The sequence below is a fragment of the Musa acuminata genome, chromosome BXJ2-9 (genome assembly GCF_036884655.1).
Source record: "Musa acuminata AAA Group cultivar baxijiao chromosome BXJ2-9, Cavendish_Baxijiao_AAA, whole genome shotgun sequence".
NCBI lineage: Eukaryota > Viridiplantae > Streptophyta > Magnoliopsida > Zingiberales > Musaceae > Musa > Musa acuminata.
The window spans coordinates 4798522-4821290 of NC_088346.1; the positions used below are offsets into that span (position 1 = coordinate 4798522).

At 38.1% G+C, this 22769-nt stretch overlaps 2 protein-coding genes across 7 annotated transcripts in view; one reads left to right on the forward strand and one right to left on the reverse strand.

Annotated features, from left to right (window-relative positions):
* LOC135622707 (uncharacterized) overlaps window positions 1-14220 on the forward strand; it is a 75606-nt gene extending 61386 nt beyond the window's left edge. For 4 of the 5 annotated variants that reach the window (XM_065124768.1, XM_065124769.1, XM_065124771.1 and 1 more), the window contains 14 exons: window positions 112-565; window positions 681-767; window positions 7133-7288; window positions 7385-7569; window positions 7650-8180; window positions 8353-8530; window positions 8650-8789; window positions 8932-9058; window positions 9161-9382; window positions 9489-9845; window positions 10366-10524; window positions 10607-10891; window positions 10988-11300; window positions 14021-14220. In XM_065124768.1, coding sequence (XP_064980840.1) covers window positions 112-565; window positions 681-767; window positions 7133-7288; window positions 7385-7569; window positions 7650-8180; window positions 8353-8530; window positions 8650-8789; window positions 8932-9058; window positions 9161-9382; window positions 9489-9845; window positions 10366-10524; window positions 10607-10891; window positions 10988-11173 — 3067 coding nt within the window. In that variant the 3' untranslated portion in view covers window positions 11174-11300; window positions 14021-14220. Of the gene's footprint in view, window positions 1-111; window positions 566-680; window positions 768-6329; window positions 6929-7132; window positions 7289-7384; window positions 7570-7649; window positions 8181-8352; window positions 8531-8649; window positions 8790-8931; window positions 9059-9160; window positions 9383-9488; window positions 9846-10365; window positions 10525-10606; window positions 10892-10987; window positions 11301-14020 lie in introns of those variants that run through there. The other variant, XM_065124773.1, reaches the window with a different exon arrangement.
* Window positions 14221-16956: 2736 nt separating this feature from the next.
* On the reverse strand, window positions 16957-22325 carry LOC135622706 (F-box protein At1g70590-like). 2 transcript variants are annotated; one of them, XM_065124767.1, is made up of 4 exons: window positions 21746-22325; window positions 20735-20796; window positions 18029-18211; window positions 16957-17594 (listed from the first exon to the last, which is right to left on the reverse strand). In XM_065124767.1, exons 1-4 carry the CDS (start codon window positions 22230-22232, stop codon window positions 17439-17441), a joined length of 888 nt encoding a protein of 295 aa, XP_064980839.1. In that variant the 5' UTR covers window positions 22233-22325; the 3' UTR covers window positions 16957-17438. The 2 variants fall into 2 exon arrangements, with proteins under 2 accessions (XP_064980839.1, XP_064980838.1); XM_065124766.1 differs by having other exon boundaries at window positions 20663-20796; window positions 21746-22323.
* Window positions 22326-22769: the final 444 nt, after the last annotated feature.

Genomic DNA, 22769 nt, shown 5'->3' on the forward strand with positions numbered 1-22769 from the left:
ACATGGTTGTTATGTTAAATTTGCTTCTTTAATGTTGAAACAATTGGCTTTTATTTCTTTTATATCACTAAGTTTTAAGATCTCTTATTCATCATGGAGTGGTGTCTTCAGGAGGTTGCGGGTGAGTGTTGAGCATGATCTGGGGGGAACTGATGCTTCTCCAAAAACAATAAGATTTTTCGTACCTTACTGGATTCAGAATGATTCATCAGTGCCACTTTCATATCGCATTGTAGAGGTGGAACCAGTGGACAGCTCCGATGCTGATTCTCTATTAATTTCTAGAGCAGTTAAATCTGCAAAGTTTTCCATGAGAAGCTCCTCAAAGTCTTTTGATAGAAGAAATTCTAATACAAGGAGAAACATTCAGATATATGATGTTATTGAGGATATTAGTCCAAAATTCGTTATGTTCTCTCCACAGGATTTTATGAACCGTAGTGGCAGTATGTCATTTCAGTCTCGTGGCAGCAGTACTTGTACCTCACGAGTAGGAATATCTATTGCTGTCAGCCACTCTGATAAGTACAGTCTTGGAATCTCTCTTCTTGAGCTTGAAAGCAAGGTTATAATGATCTCTATACATGTGTTTTTAATCTGTGATTTTAGAGAAGTTGATATTGTTATTGCTTATACTTTGTCTTGAGCTTTGATGATTAATGACATGAAATCTTTTACAGGAGCGGGTTGATTTTAATGCATTTGCTTCTGATGGATCATATTACAGGTTATCAGCACAACTTAAGATGGCTTCTGACAGAACCAAGGTTCTTTCTCATTCTTTTTATATATTTGGCATATTATACAGGATCATCTGGGACTGACAAACCCATCTGAACTGACTAGTTCCTGGTTATCATTAATCTTTTTGTATCTGGAACAACCAAAGCAATTAATGTCAAACCTCAGTTGATTTAGGTTGTAAAATCAGGCCTTGTTGATCAATGTAATTCTATTAATAAGAAAAGAAAAGCTAAAGAACCATTCTCTTTCTTTTCCTTCATGTTAGAGGGTGATGATGTGAAGCATATGTGAAGTTTATAGTTTATTAGTCTAAGACCAGTTTCCTTTGGACAGGTACAATATTGTTATACTATTTGGTATCATTTAATAAATTAATAAAATAATAAAAATGAATAGTATATGCATAGGTATCCAGTTATGTTCTAATACGAATACTTGGTCATGTCAGTAAATACTGGTCAATAATATTAATCTTGACTTTTTTAAAAACTTTGTCTATGTGATTTTGTGACTTCTCCTATGTGATAATAATAACTAGCGGCAACTTAGTTTAATGTTTCAAAATCCAAACAATATCCATTCCAATTATTAAACCATAAATAACACTGATTTGATCACTATGATATCAATTGATGGAAGTAATCATATTGATAGTTAGTCCTACTTTTCTTGACAAGTACTTATTAATCAGATTATTCTAAATTGGCTCTAATGGTTCCCAACTTGAATTTATAGTTTTGTATGTGTACTCTCACTTTAACATCTAGGTCCTTCCAATACAACATGATATATTTGATAACTAACAGCAGCTCATTTTTTAGTTGAGACAATCAAGATTTACACCACTTTTATATGGGCTTCTCTATTTATAAAATTCTTGCATTGTCAAATCGACTTTAGTTTGCCATTTCTTGGATAAGGTTTGCGGATTAGTAAACAAATGTGGAATAACACCAATGAAGAAGTAGTTGTTAAACAAAAGCATGAGTTTCTAAATTGACACTTCTATAATCCATAATTCAGGCTTTTTTTAACTCTTCATAAATTTATTTTTATTATTTTATGAGCTCTTAAACGCAAGGATCGTCATTTTAGATACTAGACCTGTTTCGGTGATCTATTGAATCTGTACATACTAGTCAATACTAGCACACCGTCTTATCACAGATAAATATATACATAGGGTGTTCGATGTAATGTTTATGTATATCTATGTCTTTCGATTTTATTCATGTCTTTCACAGCATGTAGTGAGCTTGTAGTACGCTTGATAGTCTTATTTTGATTAACTTTTGTAATCGTTTGAGTCCTGTAAACACAGGTTATGTGTAGGCATCGCGTGGAGGCAAAACTATCCAAAAATAGGTCATATAGGTAGTTATTTAGGGGTTTTTCTAGCTCCGTAGAGTAGTGCAAAGTGTCAGCCAGTACATCGTCCTGGAGCTACCAGGGTGGCACATGACTAGATGGGCATTTGGGGTATTGTTTAGTTCGCTGTCTTATTTTGTAGCAGTGTCTTGTGGGCACTTGTGAAAACTTTTTGTTATGACGAATCATCTTATTCCCTTTGCCGTTCAACCATTCAAAACTTTCGAAGTCTATGTTTGTAATTTGCATTGCCTATTAAGTATTTGTTGAAATGTCTGCTTGTGATATCCCGAGTTAAATTCTTTCTCTAACCCATTTTATCTTTTGTAAGTCCTTATGGGACCATAAGAGGTTTTGGGGAGGCTAAACTTTTGCGGGTGGGCACACAAGGGTGCCACACGACTTATGCAAGGGCTTGTATATGAATGGTGGACTGTTTGTGGCCATCCCAAGTCAACTGAAACTTAATATTATGGAGCATGAAAACTTTCTCTATGGCATGAGAGGGATACGTTTGTAGGAGGCTGAAGTGTGTAGTAGGTTCGGCATATTACTAGTCCTCGAGAGGTGCAACTGGGCTATATTAGCAATGAGTCATAATCTAATAAGTGCGTTCGCGATGGCAGAACAGTGCACGATTTGTTCAGCAACGCAAAGTAGTCCAAGGGGATAGTGGCTTCCTAAACTTCTAAAGGAAAGGACGTAAAGAGGAAAGTTGCTCTAACTGGATAGATATCCAGGAGAGAAGTCTTGGTTCTCTAGAAGGAGAATCATGTACAACAGACAGCACATGTTGAGGGGTACCTCAAGACAACTCCATAAAGCTCAATGGACCGAACGAGCGGTAAGGAGTCGTTGAATGATCTCGTACGAGGTAAAGTGTTAGACACATTATGAGATCAAGTGGGGGAGCGACCCTAGGCAACACCAAACAAATGCACACTTAAAGTCATCAAACTCAATAGAGGATTAACTCATAAAATGGTGGCCGCGAGGGCCACTATTCAACTCAATGGAAATCAAGGAGTGGAGTAACTTGGGTGAAGTGCCCAAGTCGCTTGAAGGGAGTCCACATAGAACATAGAGCATGAAGCGGAGACACGAAGCTTTCCTTGGATAAAAGTCAAGGATATGAACTCTTGTAGAGGTAAGAGCGAGATCATGTTATTCCATGTGTCTCTCGTTTTGATAAAGTAGACTCATCTTACATGGTGGCAAAGTCGAAGGAAGCTTCAAGGCACATGCACCTTATCTCGACAAAGCAATTGATAGAGGGATTAAGGCGAATCAACTTGCCGAGACGAAGTTTGGGTCAAAAGGCCTTGGCACGTGGGAAGATAACGTAAAGGTGGGTACTCTTGAAGAATATGCTGCAATGCTGTCATTCGAGTTGTCGCAAAAGAAGCTATGTGCATTGGAGATTATGCTAGGGGCAAGGGTCCAAGATTCAATCATTGACCCACCAATTTCAACGAAGCCAGTGGATTTCGAGAGTTCCTGGGTGATGGACTATCCTAGAGTTGCGCTTCATTTGTGTGTGACCCAAGAGTTGGTGGACAAAGATCGATTACTAAAAGAGCGAACACAATCGAAGGTGTTGGAGATCTTGCGTTGTGCTAGCAGAGGCCACACATGGAGAGATCACAGTCCAAGTTCATCCCATAAAGATCAGAATACAATGGACATGTCACCAAGAGGCGACATGGTGTAGCGGATTGTGGTGGAATAGTTTAAGGCAATGCGACACACAAGTCCCATGAGGGACTTGATCATACAGAGGTATAATCAAGAGATATTAGGAGCTCCACTTTGGGGAGCAACATGATGGCAAGAAGGGCTATGTTTTCAAGTAGTGAATGTCATGGTACCGTAGAGGCAAGTCTTCCATGAGTGCACCAAATTTGCTTTGGATAAAAGCCTTGGTCGTCAGCATATGATGGGCTATGTACCATCGAGGGGGATTCGAAGTGCAAGTACTAGGGAGTCCTATAAGGGAGACGATCATGCAGAGGTATAACTGAAGCGACTATAGAGTTAGACTGCTCTAGAGCTCATATTCGCTTGAGGGAGTTCGGCAAGTCAGAGGACAAGGTTGAGCGAGCGAACGTTGCTATCAAAGATACAAAGGAGAACAAAATTGACGCGAGCCTTGCAACATGATGGCGGAGGTCATGCATGAGAGTTGCAGTTTATCTTTCCATCGACCAAGGGGAACTGTTCGGAGAATATAGATGTATTGAAGCAAGTGGTCAAAAGGGACGAGGAAGTGACGATGAGTCCAGAGGAACTTAGCTACCTAAAACCAACGTTGGTTAGGATGGAGGTAGACTCGAAGAAGTGCCACAATACTATAGAGGCGGATCTACTAATCGCAAAGAAAGGGACGCAGATGTGAGACAATGAATAGTTAGGGTCATGGGCATGGCAACACCATGGTATTACAAAGGTAAGACTTCTGTGAAGTCATCGATTCCTTACTCTTATGGAGGGAGAGTGTATGATCGTGAAATGGGACCGTGGAGGTAGAGAATGCAGAGGCAAATACCAAGTACTGAGACAAAGCAGAAGGGCGGAGGCTAGGGAACTTCGTAAGACTGGTGTCGATGAGCTTCTTATCAAGATAACCGAAAATAGGGGACTTCGGGTTGATGCAAGAGTGCTCTACCAAAGAACATAGTAGGTCATACGTAAAATTGTACCTTTTCTACTTAAAGGAGTAGGCGGTGGAAATGATGGAGAAGACGATATAATCCTAGAGGTGACCAAAACTATTGAAGACATGCTTCAAGTCGAAACGAAATTTTGTTCTTTTCTGGCAAAACTTCTTGCATTCTGGAAGTTCAATAGCAATGAAGAGGCGAATTGTAGAAGCTAACTCAACGCAAGAAGTGCAAACGCTTTAAGTGCTTCAGAACTATGACCAAAGAGCAAGAGAAGGCTGGTAACTAGCTTGACGCATGAACTATAACTCTCGAGGAGGCAAGTGAAGTTAAGTAACCTTTGCCTTCTCAACTCTTAAGAGAATAGGTGAAATCGAATACCCCAATTCTTTTATTTATCCAACAAATAAGCTCTGCACATCTTCAAATTTTCTTTGAAGAGACTCGTGGAAAAAACATTTGTCAAATTCTTACCAATGGTGATTGGTTCCATCGAGAGTAGGACGTTCGCTTCATTTCCCAATAGAATACCAATCAAAAGCAGAAATGATACAAGCCTTCTTGAAGGTGACAACTAAGTGGAAGAGGAATCGATGGACAAATTTTACGAAGGAAAACTTCAAAGTCTTTACGGCGATACTTATTAAAGCTCCAACAAGCATGCACCCAATTCAAGCGATGTGAGACGTTTGAGGGACTTACCCGTAATAAGGTATTTTCCTTCATATGAGGAATCTGTAGAAACTACCAAAGATCAATGCAACTTGATCGACCCCGCATCAGAACCAGAAGAGTCACTGGCGAGTTAAAGCAGCGTAGGCGGATTAAAGATCAACGCAACTCGATCGACCCCACACTAGAAGAGTCACTGGTGAGTTAAAGCAGCGTTGGCGGATTAAAGTTTGACTACTTAATAACAACGGCAGAGAGCAACTAGAAGTCGAGGGAGGAGCATTGCAACTAAAGCAGAAGATTGAAGATCTTCAAAAGCGAGGAGATACAACGTACGCAAAGGCCTTGACGTGGATGTCAAAAGAATGAGGGAGAATGTCACACACAAATCTGTACACAGGGTGTTTGATGTAATGTTTGTGTTTGTCCGTACCTTTCGGTTTTGTTTATGCTTTACACAATATGTAGAGGGCTTGTAGTAGGCTTGGCTGCCCCATTTTGGTTAGCTTTGGTAACCGCTTTAGTCTTATAAATGTAAGTTGTGTGCAGTCATCGTATAGAGATATAGCTACCCAAGAATAGGCCATCCAGGAATCATTTTGGGGGTTTTATTGCACCTTGGAGTTAGCTGAGTGGCACATGGCTGGCTTGGCCTTTGGGGTATTATTAAGGGTTGGTTCGTTGCCTTGTTCCAGGGCAATGTCATGTGGGCACTTGTGGGGAATTTTGGTTATAGTGGACCCGCTTGAACCCTTTGTTGTGCGATTGTGTAGAGCTTGGGAAGTATATATTTGTTATTTACGTTGTCTATCAAGTATTTGCTGAAATGTTCGCTTGTTGGATCTCAAGTTAAATGCTTCTTTTAGCCTATCTTCTCTTTTGCAGGTTTTTGTGGGACCATAAGAAGTTTCGATGAGACTGACCCTTTGCGGATGGACGCACAAGGTTACCACACGACTTAGGCAAAGCCAACTAACTCTATAACAGTTTGTTGGTACATAGTTATGCATCGATGTTTTGGAAAGGAAGAAAAAGAGGGAGAAGAGGAAGGGGCGATGAAGGAAGGAGAAGGAAAAAGGAAGAAGAGGAAAAGAGGTGCGAGTGTACCTGGGAAGAAAGAATGTGGTGGCAACGAAATTGGTAGCGGTGTAGTGAAGCAACAACAATGGCGTTGGCAATGGTAGCGGCAAAGCAGCAGCATTGAACGCGGAAAGAGAGCTCGTGATCATGAACCCTAATTTTTATTTTAGGATTTTTTTTTCTTTTCTTAATGCCGAGTTCGAAAAGCCCACCACTATTTTCGATTCTTTTATTATTTTTAGAACTGGACCGGGCTTACCTAGAATGGGGGTGCTCAATGTACCAGTCCACGTCCAGACCGGTATGTACTGCCTGTTTCATACCGTTTTGGGTGGTACAACAATCCTTGCTTAAATGTATGAAATGATTTGGTGATTGAAGTGTATGGTATAAATTTTGGCTTACTCTGATTTATGCCATGGTGTGAAAGAGTGAAAAACATTCTAATTTTACATGTCATTATTTTATAAGCTGTGAAAACTGAAAACTTCATCACATCATTACTTCTTAAGATTATTGTTTATTGGTTTCAAAACCCAAACTGGTATTCGACCTTCATCTGTGGTTAATTGTAACCTTGCAGTTAATAAATTGTAATTCATGTGTAGGTTGTCCATATCCTGCCACGGACTCTATTTATCAACAGGATCGGACACAGCATATGTTTGTCTCAGTGTAACTCTGAAAGAGAAAATTGGGTTCATCCAACTGATCCTCCAAAGCTATTTAAATGGGATTCGAATGCTAGAAATGAGTTGTTGAGGGTGAGGATTCTCGATCAATTTTAATTGTTTTGCCTTTGTTTCTATGTTATCCTTTATATTGGAAAATTTATGTTTTTGATTATCTTCTATTGACAGATACGACTTGATGAATACAAGTGGAGTACGCCGTTTAGCATTGAAAATGATGGTATGATGTGTGTTTTCCTAAAGGATGATCTGGGAAATGATCTGATTTTTCTGAGAGTAGAAGTAAGAGGGGGAACAAAAAGTTCTCGCTATGAAGTTGTTTTCCATCTTGCCACTTTAACAAGCCCTTACAGGTATATTTTCTGCCTCTACTCTATATTTAGTTTTTCCTTGTGGGCTTCTAATATTCATGGATATTTGTCACTTTTAACAGGATTGAAAACCGCTCAATGTTCTTACCTGTGCGTGTTCGCCAAGCGGATGGTACTGATGATTCCTGGCAAAGTCTTCCTCCTAATTCTGCTGCTTCATTTTTCTGGCAAGATCTTGGTAGACTACGGCTATTAGAGGTCTTAGTTGACGGAATGGACCCCTTGAGATCTGCTAGATATAACATTGATGAGGTTATGGAGAGTCATCCTATGCTGGAATCTAGTGGACCTATTAAAGCTTTGCAAGTTACCGTTCATAAAGAGGGGAAGATGCACATTACTCGAATCAGTGATTGGATGCCAGAAAATGAAACCCAGGAATATGTACATGAGAGAGATCAATTACATGCACCTTCACCGCAGATTGACTACAAGGAACCATCTTCTACCTTGGATAGTGAATTCCATGTTACTTTTGAACTAACAGAGCTGGGGCTGTCCTTAATAGACCATATGCCTGAGGAGGTTCTGTATCTATCTGTGCAGAATCTTCTCATTTGTTATTCGTCTGGGCTGGGTTCTGGAGTCAGCAGGTGAGTCCTTTTTTATAGCAAAGCAGGAAAGATGCAACTTTATTTCATCAAGAGAATACAATCTATACAAGAGGAAAGTACAGTGACGAGGAACAGAAATTACACAAGATTATGCATTCTCTGGCTATTTAAACTTTTCATCTTCTTGTTTTTTGTGTTTTTGTTTGTGCAGATTCAAATTACGAATGGATGAGATTCAAGTGGATAATCAATTGCCTTTGAGCCCAATGCCAGTTCTGTTCAGATTACAGAGAGTTGGTGAACAGACAGACTTTGTTCTGAAGTTCTCTATGACCATGCAAACTAATAATTCCTTAGACTTTTGCGTATACCCATATATCGGTCTGCAGGTGCATATGTTGATTGTTCCTGCTTGAGTCACTATTTTAATTTAAACAACATTATTCTGAATCTTTTGATGTTCTTTCTGGTGGATTAATGACTTATAGCAACATTCACTTTCTTATAGGTTCCTGATAATTCTGCATTTTTGGTTAATATTCATGAACCAATTATTTGGCGCCTTCATGAGATGTTCCAACAAGTGAAGATTGACAGGATATCAAGCTCTTCAACTGCTGTGTCAGTTGATCCAATAATAAAAATTGGGTATGTCAATACTTCACTGAATTTTACTATTGGCCAGACCTGTGCATGGCTTTGATCAATGCACTGCATTTTGGTATGAAGTATGAACTGTTCCAATCTCTTCACTTACGTAGATACTAATGAAGTATTATTTTGCTATTAGGCTTCTTAACATATCTGAAATCCGATTTAAAGTATCAATGGCTATGTCACCCGCTCAACGACCAAGAGGTGTTCTTGGTTTTTGGTCATCTTTGATGACTGCACTTGGTAACATGGAACACATGCCGGTAGGTCTAATATTCTCCAGTAAATGGTATCAAGTATTTCTGATATAGTTGTTTCGCTGCAAAAAAAAAAATTGAGTCCTTTATGGTTTTTAATGTTTTTAGGTGCGCATCCCTCATAGATACCGTGAAGAAGTTTGCATGCGTCAAAGTGCTCTTACGAGTACTGCAGCAACTAATATACAAAAAGATCTTCTTACTCAACCTCTTCAGTTGCTTTCTGGGGTTGATATTCTTGGAAACGCCAGTAGTGCACTTAGTAATATGAGTAAAGGTGTTGCTGCTTTATCCATGGACAAGAAATTTATTCAAAGCCGACAAAAACAGGTGTGGAAAATTTCAATCAAATTAAATGAGATTTTGGATACTCTATGATGCATCATTTAAGCATTTAAATGAATGTAATGAGATACTATTGTACTGTTTCTTTTAGGATAGCAAAGGTGTTGAAGATATTGGTGATGTAATTAGAGAAGGAGGTGGAGCTCTTGCAAAGGGCCTCTTTAGAGGTGTGACAGGCATATTAACAAAGCCTCTAGAAGGTGCAAAAACTTCAGGTGTTGAAGGCTTTGTTCAGGGTGTCGGTAAAGGTTTAATTGGTGCTGCAACTCAACCTGTGAGTGGTGTCCTTGATCTTTTATCGAAAACTACCGAAGGTGCCAATGCTGTAAGAATGAAGATTTCATCAGCTATCATGTCAGAAGAGCAATTGCTCCGAAAACGTCTACCCCGAGCAATTGGGGGAGATAATTTGCTCCGCCCTTATGATGAATATAAAGCACAAGGACAGGTAATCGAGCCTTCACTTGGTGGAATCGCGGTCAAGATATTGAACTCCCATTTTTTATATGTTTTTCACCATCTCTTTCTAGATTCTTTATTCATTTTCATATTATAGACTTAATTTGGGATTCAGACTTAAATTTTTTGTAAGTTTAGCCATCTCTATTTTCCTTTGGTTTTATGTTATTTGTCCCCTTTTATGTGTGCCACCAAAATTTCAAACAACTAGTAACCTATCTGATGTTGGTTAAAGATACAGTGTAAGAACACTTGCTGATCTGTTTTTTTTTGGTGAAATTATCGTTAGAAATTATCATCATCAGGCCATGCATTGGCGGGAGCCTGATGCACTGGGCTATCCTTTGTTTATTTATATGTTCATGTTTAAATACAACATGTCGGAAGTTGTTCCTTTTTCCCTATTTATTGTTGTATTTGCAGAGTGACAATTCGTGTAAATTGATCAATCCATTCTTGAAACATAGTTTTAAGGAGCAATCTGACTGGTGTTCATACTTCTTATGAAGGCTATCTTGCAATTTGCTGAATGTGGTACATTTTTTGGCCAAGTTGATCTCTTTAAAGTCCGAGGGAAATTTGCATTATCTGATGCTTATGAAGACCATTTTATGCTTCCAAAAGGAAAGATTCTTTTAGTCACTCATCGGAGAGTATTGTTACTTCAGGTCAGTAGACATCACTGTCAATAGGTTTTTTTTTACTTAAATATCTCTCTTTGTATCCACTTAAGCATCATTTTTAAATCAGCAACCAACAAATATCATGGGGCAAAGGAAATTCAATCCAGCAAGAGATGCTTGTACAGTATTGTGGGATGTCCTGTGGGATGATTTGGTGACAATGGAGCTGACACGTGGAAAGAAAGATCAACAAGGATCACTACCTTCACGTCTCATCTTATATCTGCATATGAGGTCGGCTGAGTCAAATACCATTCGTGTGATAAAGTGTTGCCGTGGATCTGAACAAGCTAGTGATATTTATTCCTCCATTCAACAAGCATTAAACACATACGGTCCTTATGCTTCAAAGGTATATATATATATTATATTGTATCATATTCTGGATAGATTTAAATAACAACTGTTGTAACCTTTAAACTTGTACATCACAAACTTTATGGTACAGGACGGACAGAGAAGAAAGGTGCCACAACCATATAGCCCACGCAAAACAGTTTTTCCAGCTGAAGTATTTGCTAAAGAAACTTTTCAGAGCTCAGTAATGGATGATGATGAAGTGTCTGTTACTGTGCATTCTGATTTTGGTGCTATATTTGCTCAAGCACAATCTGAGCAAGAACACCTTCTTTGAGACCATATAGAGTCAGTATAAGCAACATTCTCATACTGAGTCTGGTGGAAGTTCATAGCTTGACTTCATGATTAGCCCAAAACTCGGTGCTGAAGTTGCTGTAGCCATCTTCTGCTCCTGCTAAAAGGTTTGACACATTACCTACCACAAGGATGATCTTTCACATGTGATACTTTTCTCCTTTATGTTTGACTTTTTTTATTTATGTACATCTTCTGGTAGAGCTGTTTGCAATGCTGGAACTTTATTTTCTCTTGCAGTTATCAAAAGTTGAGAAAAAAATTACAACACTGGATAAAGCTTCTATTATTCTAAAGTGCATTTCACAATCATATAGAACTCTTAATGTCCTTTTTGTTCAAAATCTACCCAACTAATCCAAATTTGGTTGGAATTAATTTGAATAAATTGAATTCAGCCAAACGTAGTTGATTTTGGAAATTCTACTCAGTTTCATTGCCATAAGAAATGGAGGTGAAGGAGAAAAGAGAAGATGAGATAGAGGAAAGGTTAAAGAAGAAAAATGTAATTGTGATCATGCAATAGATGAAAAAGTACTGCAACTTTTGCCTTTGCTATTAAGTGCTAACTGCTCATCATGGCAAAAGAAAAACTACAGGGGGAGGAAAGGTGCAGATAGAGAGAAGCTCATAACCTTATAAAGAATGGTATTATGAAGAGGAAGATGGCACGGAATTAAAAATTAACGTTATATTCCATGAGTGCTCTTTCCAAAATATTCTTTTTTGGTATTAGTGTTCTCTTCTATAACCATAGGAATATTCTTGTATGATAAGATTAGTTCTAATTTCATTAAATAAATTTTGTCAGTATTTAGTAAATAAATGTATATTAATGTTTTTATCTTTTATAATTTAGTTTCATAGTGTTTTTAAAGTAAAATGTTTCATGAAAGATGGTGGTAAAATAACCTTATGGAATTTTTTTTTATTTTTACAAAAAAATTAGATTATTAAATTATTTTCACAACTGATTATTAAGTTATTTTCACAAGTGATCCTGATCGTCCCCATCTGATCCAACTAAATTTTCAATCACTATGTTATTTTCCCTGTCCAATTCCAATTCTGATGTTGATTTTAAGAATTATGAATTTAATCCTATTTCGTGTGCACTATTATTTGTAACATTTAATCTCTGTTCTCTTATCACAAAGTTCTATAATAGATTTCTATTGCCAATTATTTTTGTTACTTCTGCAACATATTTCTTAATGTACTTGTCTGCAAGAATCCATACTCCAATTTTATGTTTTATCTTCTCTTATACATCAAAGTTTATATATTACTAACCATTTCCCTGTATTGTTCAGCCACCCAGAGTACTTTATAAACAAATTTTATTAATTTTAATCTTCATTATTATGGATATTAATGTGGTTCCTATATTTCATGTTAGTTGTCTGTTCCATGAGATGGAATTAAGGACTTCAAAGACAAAAAATCTTGTAAATAAAACGGCTTAGTCCTACATGTGATGTGAGAGCACAATTGAGTTGGTTTATGGAGCTAAATGAGTGTACTTCCATTAACTTTGGCTTAAGCAGTTTTGGACCATGTGGTTCTGGGCTTATCAAGTTAGTAGATTTGTTAGTTGTTCCATTAGATAGGGTCATGACATCACAAGTATGTCTAGTATCCTTGTATTTAGTACATTGAATGTTGTTTGATGAATTTATCATGGATTAACATTCTGGTTAATGTTCCATCATTCAGCTTGAAAGTCTAGTTCTAATGAAGTAGTTTGCATGAAATTTGATTAAATTCCTTTCAAAATCTCTGTTATAGTTCACACAATTGAGCAAATAGAATGATCTTTTGCCTGAGCTTTTACCAAATTTTAGCATAATGAACTCAATGCAGGAATTCTCTAAAATAGGCTTAGTTCCACCGAAACGTTTCTATTTGTGCAAATTCAAAATTTTCTTTTGAAAGTTTGATATGAATTGATGATCCACAAGATGTCCACTGAAAAACTGGAAATGAACTAGTTGGCTCATAGGTCTTTAAGATGTGCCATATATTTGTTGATTAGAAGTAAGTGCCCTGCTATCTGTCTAATATTTGTCCATCAGCCAAATTGGATATGTAATTGTTCTAGAAGTAGGCTACATTTCTATTGGAAAATAGGAGGTCTGCAGATCCCCTTGCTTTCGATAATCATGCATTATTGGGAATCTTTGTCCAATTAGTCAGACTGTTACTTTATGGTCCAAATTTTACCAAATATTGACAGAATAGGAGAAGGTGCCAAACCAATGCAAATATGATAAAACAATGTGAAAAGGCACACTGTATCAGCTTTGTTCACCAATGCAAGTAACATGTCTAGGCCATAGCTTAATATTTGAACTGGCATGAATTGTACAGAATATAAAAGTTCTAAACATGATCGCAAGTTGCTCCTTTTCAGTTACTATCATCCAATTGAGATTGTAGATAATATTCTTCCATTAATGGATTTTGTCACAGACACATACACAATGCAGATGAAACATTTTCTGAATATTAAGAAATATCATGCGAGGCCTGTGGCATTCTAGTTAAAACAAAGTAGATTGCTTTAGCAAATTGTATACCTTGTTTTTTTTTTTTTTTTACCTATGCTTTATACAATCTCGCTTCCTTGATGCATTAGCAAGAAGCTAAGTTAAATGTAGCTGCAAAATTACAAGTGAAAGGTTAGGGGGGATCATATCAAAAGTATATGCAAATACATGATGCTGGGTGTGAACTACTTTTCTAGTTGTTTTCACTTTGAATTTGTTTAGATAGGACATCATTTATCATTTACATATCATGACGTTCGATATATGGTTGCCTACAGATGGTCTCAAAGTTGCATCAGCCGATGACTTGGTAATATCACTGCATCTCGATCATGGATGTATCCAAAATTTTGTGATACTGTATATTAAGCGATAGTTTTCGCATTCTTTTTCTGTATATATGCACAGTTCTTCTACAGTTTATTTGAATATCGTAATTAATTGTGTTCTGAGCAAAGATTCACACATTCCATGTTTATTCGGGTTTACTCCAAAACCGCCATGTGTTGCACAAGTTGATTCGATCTGCTGTCATTTAAAAGTTCGACCGTTGATATGATGTGGCAAAGTTGATTCGATCTGCTCTTTTCAAATTAGTCAATTCAAGCTCGTCAAGTGTACTCTTTGATTCTGCATCGTGACTCTTTTTAAGTTCTGAACTATAGTAAATGCCGTCATGCCATCTTCTCTATCCTTTGAAACATAGACGCCTACGACCCCGCCTGAGGAGAATCACATTACCTTCTTCAACTTTCCAGTCGAGATTGACTTCGCTTGGGCAGAGGGATCGAAATGGAGATCGGCATAGTCTTCGGCAGCGAATGAAGAGATCGAAATGGAGGTTGCAGTAGTCTTCGGCTGCAAAGATAATGGGCGGCATAGTAGTTTGCAGCGAATGGAGTGAAGGAAGCGTCATCCAGACGACGGCCGTGGCAGGTGTTGTGTTTTGGCGGCATGCGGGCATCCATCGAGGCGCTACAGGTGGTGATGCACACGAATGGAAAAGGCGAGGATGCCGTGCATACACCAATTCCGGCTGATGACTGGAACTCAGCCGTATCTTTCTTCTCTGCAGATACGGACTGCACGCATTGACCGATCCTTGAATTGCATCAGTTAGTCCAACATCTCTACTCACCCTCTACCCATTCCCCAATTCCCTCTTCCCCATCCTACTTCTCTCCCTTAACGAGGATGGTTAAATTAATGACATAGCATGAAATACAACATCTACACAGTTTTGAGCCAAACACTAGTAAGAATCATGAGCGTCAAAGATTACAAATCAAAATATTTATTTTACCTTCATCAGCAACTACCCCCAGGTGCATAGCTAAAATCAAAGAAAACTAATAGAATACCAAATACTCCTTCTAATGATAAAAATTTCATGGTAGCCACTACCCAAAAACCATGTATCATGCTGTTTGTTTAGTAAAAGTGTCACGAACGCAGTGGAGTACACAACCCCATCAGTGAGACAATCTACACTTGATAACCACAATTTGCAAGCCTGAACTTACATAGGTCATGAGAAGCAAACAGATTACTTTTAATTTGAAGTTCAAGACTTTCTAATCAAACAGTAGCCACATAAGAATAAATCAAAGATACAAGGATATAGTCCACTAAGCAAGATCAATTTGGGAAGATAACGTCATGATCCTCTTAAATTAATGACCTGAGGAATCACTTCTTTGCACTGCCTTTGTTTTTGGAGTCCGTGGTGCCTCCACCAGCTGCTGCTTGTGCAGCCTTCTTGGCTGCCTTCTCTTGGAGTGCTTTTGCATCCCTTTACACAATCAAGATAACTTCAGTTTTTCCCCGTCAATTACCAAAATAATCTAACAAAAAATCGAATTTTGCATCCCTTTACACAATCAAGATAACTTCAGTTTCTCCCCGTCAATTACCGAATTAATCTAACAAAAAATCTTTTTTCCATTTAAAATTAATCGAATAAGGTCGAAATTGTTAAAGATAATAATAAATCCAAACAAAACCCTAAGAACAGGATAAAAGGGAAGAGTACACCTCTCGCGGCGCTGCTCGGGGGTCAGGCCGTCTTCTCTCTGCTTCACCTGACCTTTTCGGGCCTGAGCCCTCTGCCGGTCGGTTTCTCTCTGGCTTCCCCGTGAATTGGAGTTAAGTAAAACATATTAGTTCTTACATCATCAAGAAGAAGCATAGGAAAAGCAAACCCTAGAATTCCATCGACATCAACCGATGGACAAAAGAAACAGAACAAAATCCGAGAACTAATCCAAATCTACTGTAGATAAAGGATATTAGTCATCCGATCTCGTGCCGGGAGAACCACGCGGAAGCACGGAAGAATAAACAGAGCGAAGCGAAGAGGCGGAGGCGAATCGGCGACGTGTGTGGCTCTCGAAAGTTCTGGAATAAGTGCCTCCGGAATCCACCGTCTTAGATATACCCTCTCGTATCCGGCCTTTACACGTCTGCAATGCCCTGTGGGCTCCGGTAATTTCCATCATTTGCCCTAATCATGTAAAGGTATACGAGACGGGTTCCCGTCGCCTCGGCCCTGCCTGCTTTGTCATTGGATGAAATAATGGGACCAAAGAATGTATTTCTCCCCTCTTACCCATGTGTATCACATGCAGTAGTGGGCTCCGGTGATTCAGTAATTTCATCCAGTAAAAAGAAGGTAATCTTCTGAGTAGCGTGACCGAGTAGGAAAGTCGCTTCTCTTATTGTTTCACCCCGGTAGATTGTTACCCTTGCCGCGGCACTCGGTTTTTGTACCTGCTTTTTCATTGGATAGCATAGAGTGGGAGAGTGGGTCCAAAAAATTATCTCCCTTTCCCTCGGGTCTTACTCCGGTAATTCGTGTAGCTTAAGCGAGTTGCTTACCCCTCGAGGTTTACTCAATCGACCTACCTGCTTTGTCATTCATCCAGATGAAATGGTTGGGTGATGACTGGCCCAAATGTCATTCTTTCTGAGTATATTGCTGGGTTGAATGAAATATATGATTGATATTAAAGTCCTTGTCGGGAACTAAATAGCTAAATTGATAAAAATAAATAAAAGAAATTAGCGATCATCTTCCATATGAGTCTTCTGATGAAAATGATATGTTGTCTGCCATGTTATCATGCAACATTTTGCTTCTGATCTTGTAGGATATCGTAAATGAGATGTCCAACAAGTCACAAGTGAAGGAAAGAAATGGGCGATAGAACAGTGCTACAAAACATTCTCGACACTGTTCATTTGGAACAAAATTTGTACATCATTATGAGAGTATTCATCCCATTTGGTACAAGTCATAAACAGATAATAATCTCTGGGATGTTCAATGTCGAATAAGAAAAAGGAAAATACAGTGACATTATCGAACAACTTGCACATATTATTACACATAAATGCAGTACAATAAATATGTCGACCGCTGCGTCAAGTGTTTTTGAACCAAACAAATCAAGATTCAAGGCCGATTTATGTATTCTGCAGCCACGAGTTCGCTTCACATGATCCCAACTGGCACAGGAAACTGATTCTGACAAAAATAATCCCCAGCTGTTACTGTAAACTGTTTACTTAATGCAGCAGCCCTAAAACCTTGATCAATGAAGGATGCAAGAGGTAGCAGCTGAAAAGTGCCATTGATCCGGATAATCTCCAAGGGTGGTGAAAGGGCCGCATATAGTCCTAATGCACAGGATGCAATCACAATGGTTGCCATCTCTCCACACGCAACATCACATGATCTCGTGAAGCTTGGCAGAGCGATTGCAGAACCCTGTTTCTTATACCTACTGCATCAGCCACTCCAGCACGTGTAGACAGTTCAAGGTAGACAAGAGCCTCCGTCATGTCCCCTGACTAAGAACAACATAAAAATAAGAACCTACATTGGTTCCTAGCAAGTTAGCTAATGCATTAGATGCCACTATATACTATGATACCAGAACATGAATTCAAGAGATGAAGAAATTGTGATAACTTTCATGTTTCACGCTATTTATAGGCACAAAAGGGGGACTTACCACTGACAATGTCCAGATAAAGATTTTGCAAAAGAAAGAGAGACAGCATCCAACAGAAATTTTCATAATCTCTATCATACACACTCGCTAGTACAAAAAGTGACATTAGAATTTTTTGCAGATATCATGAAACCTGTTTGCATCTTTTACCCTTTGAAAACTAAGTATTGTTTTATGAAATAAGATTTCATAGCTATAATTTGCTTCATCAAACTTCGAGGTAACAAGCCATTTTCAGTAGATAGTAAACAATATGCTGAGAAGACATACAGAATAAAGCTGAAGACCATGCTCAAACTGTGCTTTACTGTGGCCACCTTTTGCAGCACGCTTCATCCATACTCTTGCATGCCCAATATTTTGGACCAATCCTTCTCCCGTGGAATAACACAAGGAAGTGTTATACATTGCACGCACGTTCCCCCCTTGTGCAGCTCTCAGGTACCATTTAGCCTGTACCAACCGATAAATATCTTATCATTTAGAACACAATTTTAAGGCAAAAGTTCATTGATTTAGCGAACTGATTCACGGACATTAATATGAAAAAAATGTACCAATCGATGAACAGGAATCCTATCATAAATTGCATAACTTCTGAAGGCCAAGTGAGGAATCAAGCAAAGTGGATTCTCCAAATAGAAGATTTAAGATTGACGATTTCCACCAATATCATCTCCCCCCATGCTCATGATATTCCATCCAACCGCCCATCATAACCTACACTGTGGCCTTACTGTCCATGGGTCATAATGATGATATGTTGTGCTGGCTGGGCGGGTGGTGCATTATGTCAACCCTAACTTCAAGCACTGTTTACTTTTATCAAAATGATGAATCGGACATTAGAAGGTTACTAGATCTTAAGGTCACCTAATGCCCCCACTTTATGCACTTGGGGTTTCTACTTAAATCCAATAAAAATAAAGCAAGGAAATGTCATTCTTAAAAAGATTAAAGAACGATGTACAAAGATCTTGTAACAGGAACGGATCACCAATGCTCAAGTACTAAAAAAATATATTGATTCAGTTAAACAATCAGATAAAAATGAGCAAAATGTGATTGGTTCATAATGAACCAAATATCTTCTATACAACAACAATAACAACAAAACCATAAGTCCTAATTATTTGGGGTCAACTATATAGATCTTTTGTCGTTATTGAGATATGTAAAAAGTCATATATTTAATTAAGTTCAGAGTACTTAAATCTTTATTTATAGTTTATATTAAAGTTTTTTTAGGTCTTCCTCTATCTCTCATACTACTAACATTAATCATTTCACCTCTTTTGACTATCGCATTCGGAAGTCTCCTAAGCATATGCCCATATCATCTTAAGCGATTTTCTCTCATCTTATCCTCTATCAAACCAGGTATCTTTTATAAGGTAAACATTTTAGAAAGGTATTTTAAGGTCTGCAATCTTATTTATAGGCCTAACCAAATTTCAACACTTAAGAGGATTCAAAGCCACCGTTGTTAACCAACAAAGAATCAAATGTGATTTATATATGTTCTTTAGAAAGTAGATTATCCCTTGGAATTTTAACCCTTTTAGGAATCATTTGCTTGGCCCACGAACTCAAATATTGGTTTGGGCTTTTCTTTCCCAGCATAATCATAGAAATTTTCCTGTCAACAATATCATTCAAGTTTTTGGATCTTGCCCAAAAGCTAAAATTTAAACAAATGAAAAGGTTAAAGGACACAAGTTGAGCAACATCTTTTGGTAAAAAAATTGAAAATATTTAACCATCATCATAGATAAATTACAGTGCTAACTGTGCATTAGGCATTAAAATGTTGAACAACTAGTAAACAACATATTGAAAAGCTAGCATTGATGTTTTGGATGGATAAATGGTTTTATCAAAAAAAATTATTAAAAACTTATGCCCTTGAAATTTTTGGTTAGTACCAATAGGAAATTACATGGAAGAAATCACTAATAATGTTTTGGACATGTTGAAAGATCTAAAAGTGTGTTGCTAGGAAATAATCCAGAGTAATGGTATCCAGGAGAGACTGTGGAGGGCCAAAAAATATTTTAAGAGGCAATAAGAATGGTTTCATGGCCTGTCATTGCTGTCATCATCATCATTATTGTGTTTTGGGTGAACTTTGAGCAAAAACACTGATGTCTAATAGTGACGTCAAACTTGTCCTGACCTACTATGATTTTGACCCTCATGTTTGTGCCGTGACAATGGTGTGGCAAGACACACTTCTTGGAAGTTTTGACATTTTGCCAATATGTTACTGTGCCAGCACATATACCAGCATGTACCAGGCTGGTAAATATTATAACCAATCAACTCTAGAAACAAACAGGTTCAACATGATCTAAGGGCTATCATGCTCTTATTACTCCAAACAAAACCACCAATCTGTGCTGTGTGAAATTTCTAACTTGAATGCACTATTCTTCAGGAATTCCAGAACAGCCATAGGGTATGATCTTAAAATCAGACCACCAACTGCATAAGTTGCAGGAACAACATTTTGGCCAAAAGTTAATTTAAAATTTAAAAAAATAGAAAATAAGATAAACAAAATTGTATTAAAAAACTCATGCAACAAAAAAGTTCAGCCTCAAGATTTATAAATTTAATGTTGAACAAAACATTAGTGTCAATTGATTTCATCCAACAAATAATGATAATAAAAAAAAAAAAAAAAATGAACTCTGCACATTTCAATAGCAAAAATTGTACCAAATTATCATATGTCTGAATGTAACAAAGCAACATGAGCAGAAAAAAGATCCATTTCCTATATAAATTACATATTAGTAAGGATGGATATCACCATATGGAAAAAGGAATATATATTCTACAGAGTCCATTGTGTAAGCATGAAGATAAGTCTAAAGGGCTTAAAGTTTATAGATAGCATACAGCATTTGCTAAGTCATTCTTCACTCCACGGCCTTTATGAAGACAAAGTGCCAAGTTATATTGAGCACTCACATAACCTGATTCAGCTGCTCGATAGAACCACTTCACAGCCTCTTCTGACTTGGGTTGATCAGCTGCAACAGAATATTTTTAGCACAGGTTAAAAAGGTCCTCCCAAACCTATTTGTTCAAAACAAGAAAGAAAGTAAGACACTATAAATACTAATAACAAGTAATTCAGCGATCACTCTCCAGCAGCCTTTGAGGATTAGCAAACAAAATGGCCTACTATTCTTTATCCTGTATTATAATTTCAGCTATGCAAGAGAGAGCAAGTAAGAAGAAAATGTGACCAAAACATCATGAGGCTATATCTTTACTCAAAGATGAACAGTAACAAGTAGAAATATATGCATGTGAAGTAGCTATATGTGAATCTAATTGTAATTGAAAAAGAACCTAAGACAGCTAAACTAATTCAACAACATTCTAGAATGAAAGACAGCAAGCACCCAAGGTTGAAAACACTCCAAAAAAAAAAAAAGATGAACCAGGTGTACAACAAGACTTGATATCCCAACTATTTGGGGTTGACTATATGAATCTTTTTCCACCATTGACTATAGATAAACCAAACCAGCTGCAGATCCTGAAGTGATGATAACTTTTTCTTTTCTTGCGAAGAGTCCCAAAACCACCAAAGGTCGATAACTTGAATTCCATGGATGCGGGAAAAAAATGAAATGGCAGTGAAGTTAGGACTCTAATTCAACCAAATAATATATCAGTTCATTCAGGAACCATAGGAATTACTTTAGAAGTAATCATGTTTGGTGACTTGCATAGTTGCAGACGGATGCAAACAGCATAGGTTCATTTTACACGATAAATCACCCTGAAAACTGATCATGCTGAATGACATATAGCTAATTTAGGTTTTGCGGAACATAAGAATGGCAAATTTTACAGGCAGCAAGCGATGGGCACAGGATCGACCTATGAAACCACAAGATCACCAAGAGGATCATTGTGGAGTAGCATCCAAATTGTAAATCGGAACTCAATTATCTATAAAACAGTTACCTTCCAAGTAGCAGACGCCAAGATTGCACTGCCCAGCCGGATAGCCAAGCTCAGCTGCCCTCCGATACAAGGCCTCCGCCTCCTCCTTCTTCCCCATCTCCCAGTACATGAGCCCGGCGTCGACCATGGCGGGTGCCGAACCCCGGTCGACGCCCTTGAGGAAGTACTCGAGAGCCCGGTGAGGGTTGGGGCGGCCGATCCCGGGGCCGCGACCGCGCTTGTAACCCTTTCCCACACGTAGCAGCACCATAGCCTCCCGAAGCGGCCGGAGGGCCTCCCGCCAGGACTGGCACACCGTGCTTGCGGCCCAGAGGGTGGGCACGTCGAAGGGCGCCGCCAGCCGTGCGAGCACGTCGAACGGAACGTCCGCAAAGCTAACCGCCGCGGTAGGAGGCGCGGGGAGGGGCGATGGAGGGCTCCACCTCCGTCGGCGGGACCTGCCGCGGACAAACGAGGAGACGGCGGTCCGCTTCCTTTGCTCGTCCATGTCGGCAGAGAAGAATTCCGTCGTCGCCACCGGTTCGATCGGATGCGGGACGTGTTTATTTTCTCCCGAGTTGGGCTGCCGACTCGTCACGGTCCTGAGTTAACACGGTAGGAAATACGTCATGGGTCCGGTTAAATTAGAGTTAATTCTCGAAAACAATTGATCTTTTTCTCTTTTTTTCGAAAGGTGTCTCTAATTTTCAGAATTCTCTAATATTTTTTTTTTAATTTAATATCTGAAATATTCTCAATCACCTATCTATTTTTAATTATAAATAGATCGAATCTATCTTATTATAATATTTTTATACTACCTTATAGTATTTTTAATAATACTAAAAAATACTATAGTGTTTTTCTGGTGTCAGTAAAAAACATATATTAAATTAGATTTTGAAAATATATTATAAGTTTCTGGGCTAAAATTTTAGCTTCATTACTTATCTTTTACTATATATATACATATATATATATATATGTATGTATATATATACGTGTATATATATATATATATATATATATATATATATATATATAT

Bases quoted from the DNA above. Each gene is read 5' to 3' on its own strand.
- LOC135622706 (XM_065124766.1), bottom strand. From the start codon at position 22,232: ATGGACGAGCAAAGGAAGCGGACCGCCGTCTCCTCGTTTGTCCGCGGC. The intron at 20,797-21,745 runs GTAACTGTTTTA...ATTCTGTTGCAG, and splicing joins TGGCGTCTGCTACTTGGAAG to CTGATCAACCCAAGTCAGAA. The intron at 17,595-18,028 runs GTATGTCTTCTC...TGTTGTTCTTAG, and splicing joins ATGGTCTTCAGCTTTATTCT to TCAGGGGACATGACGGAGGC.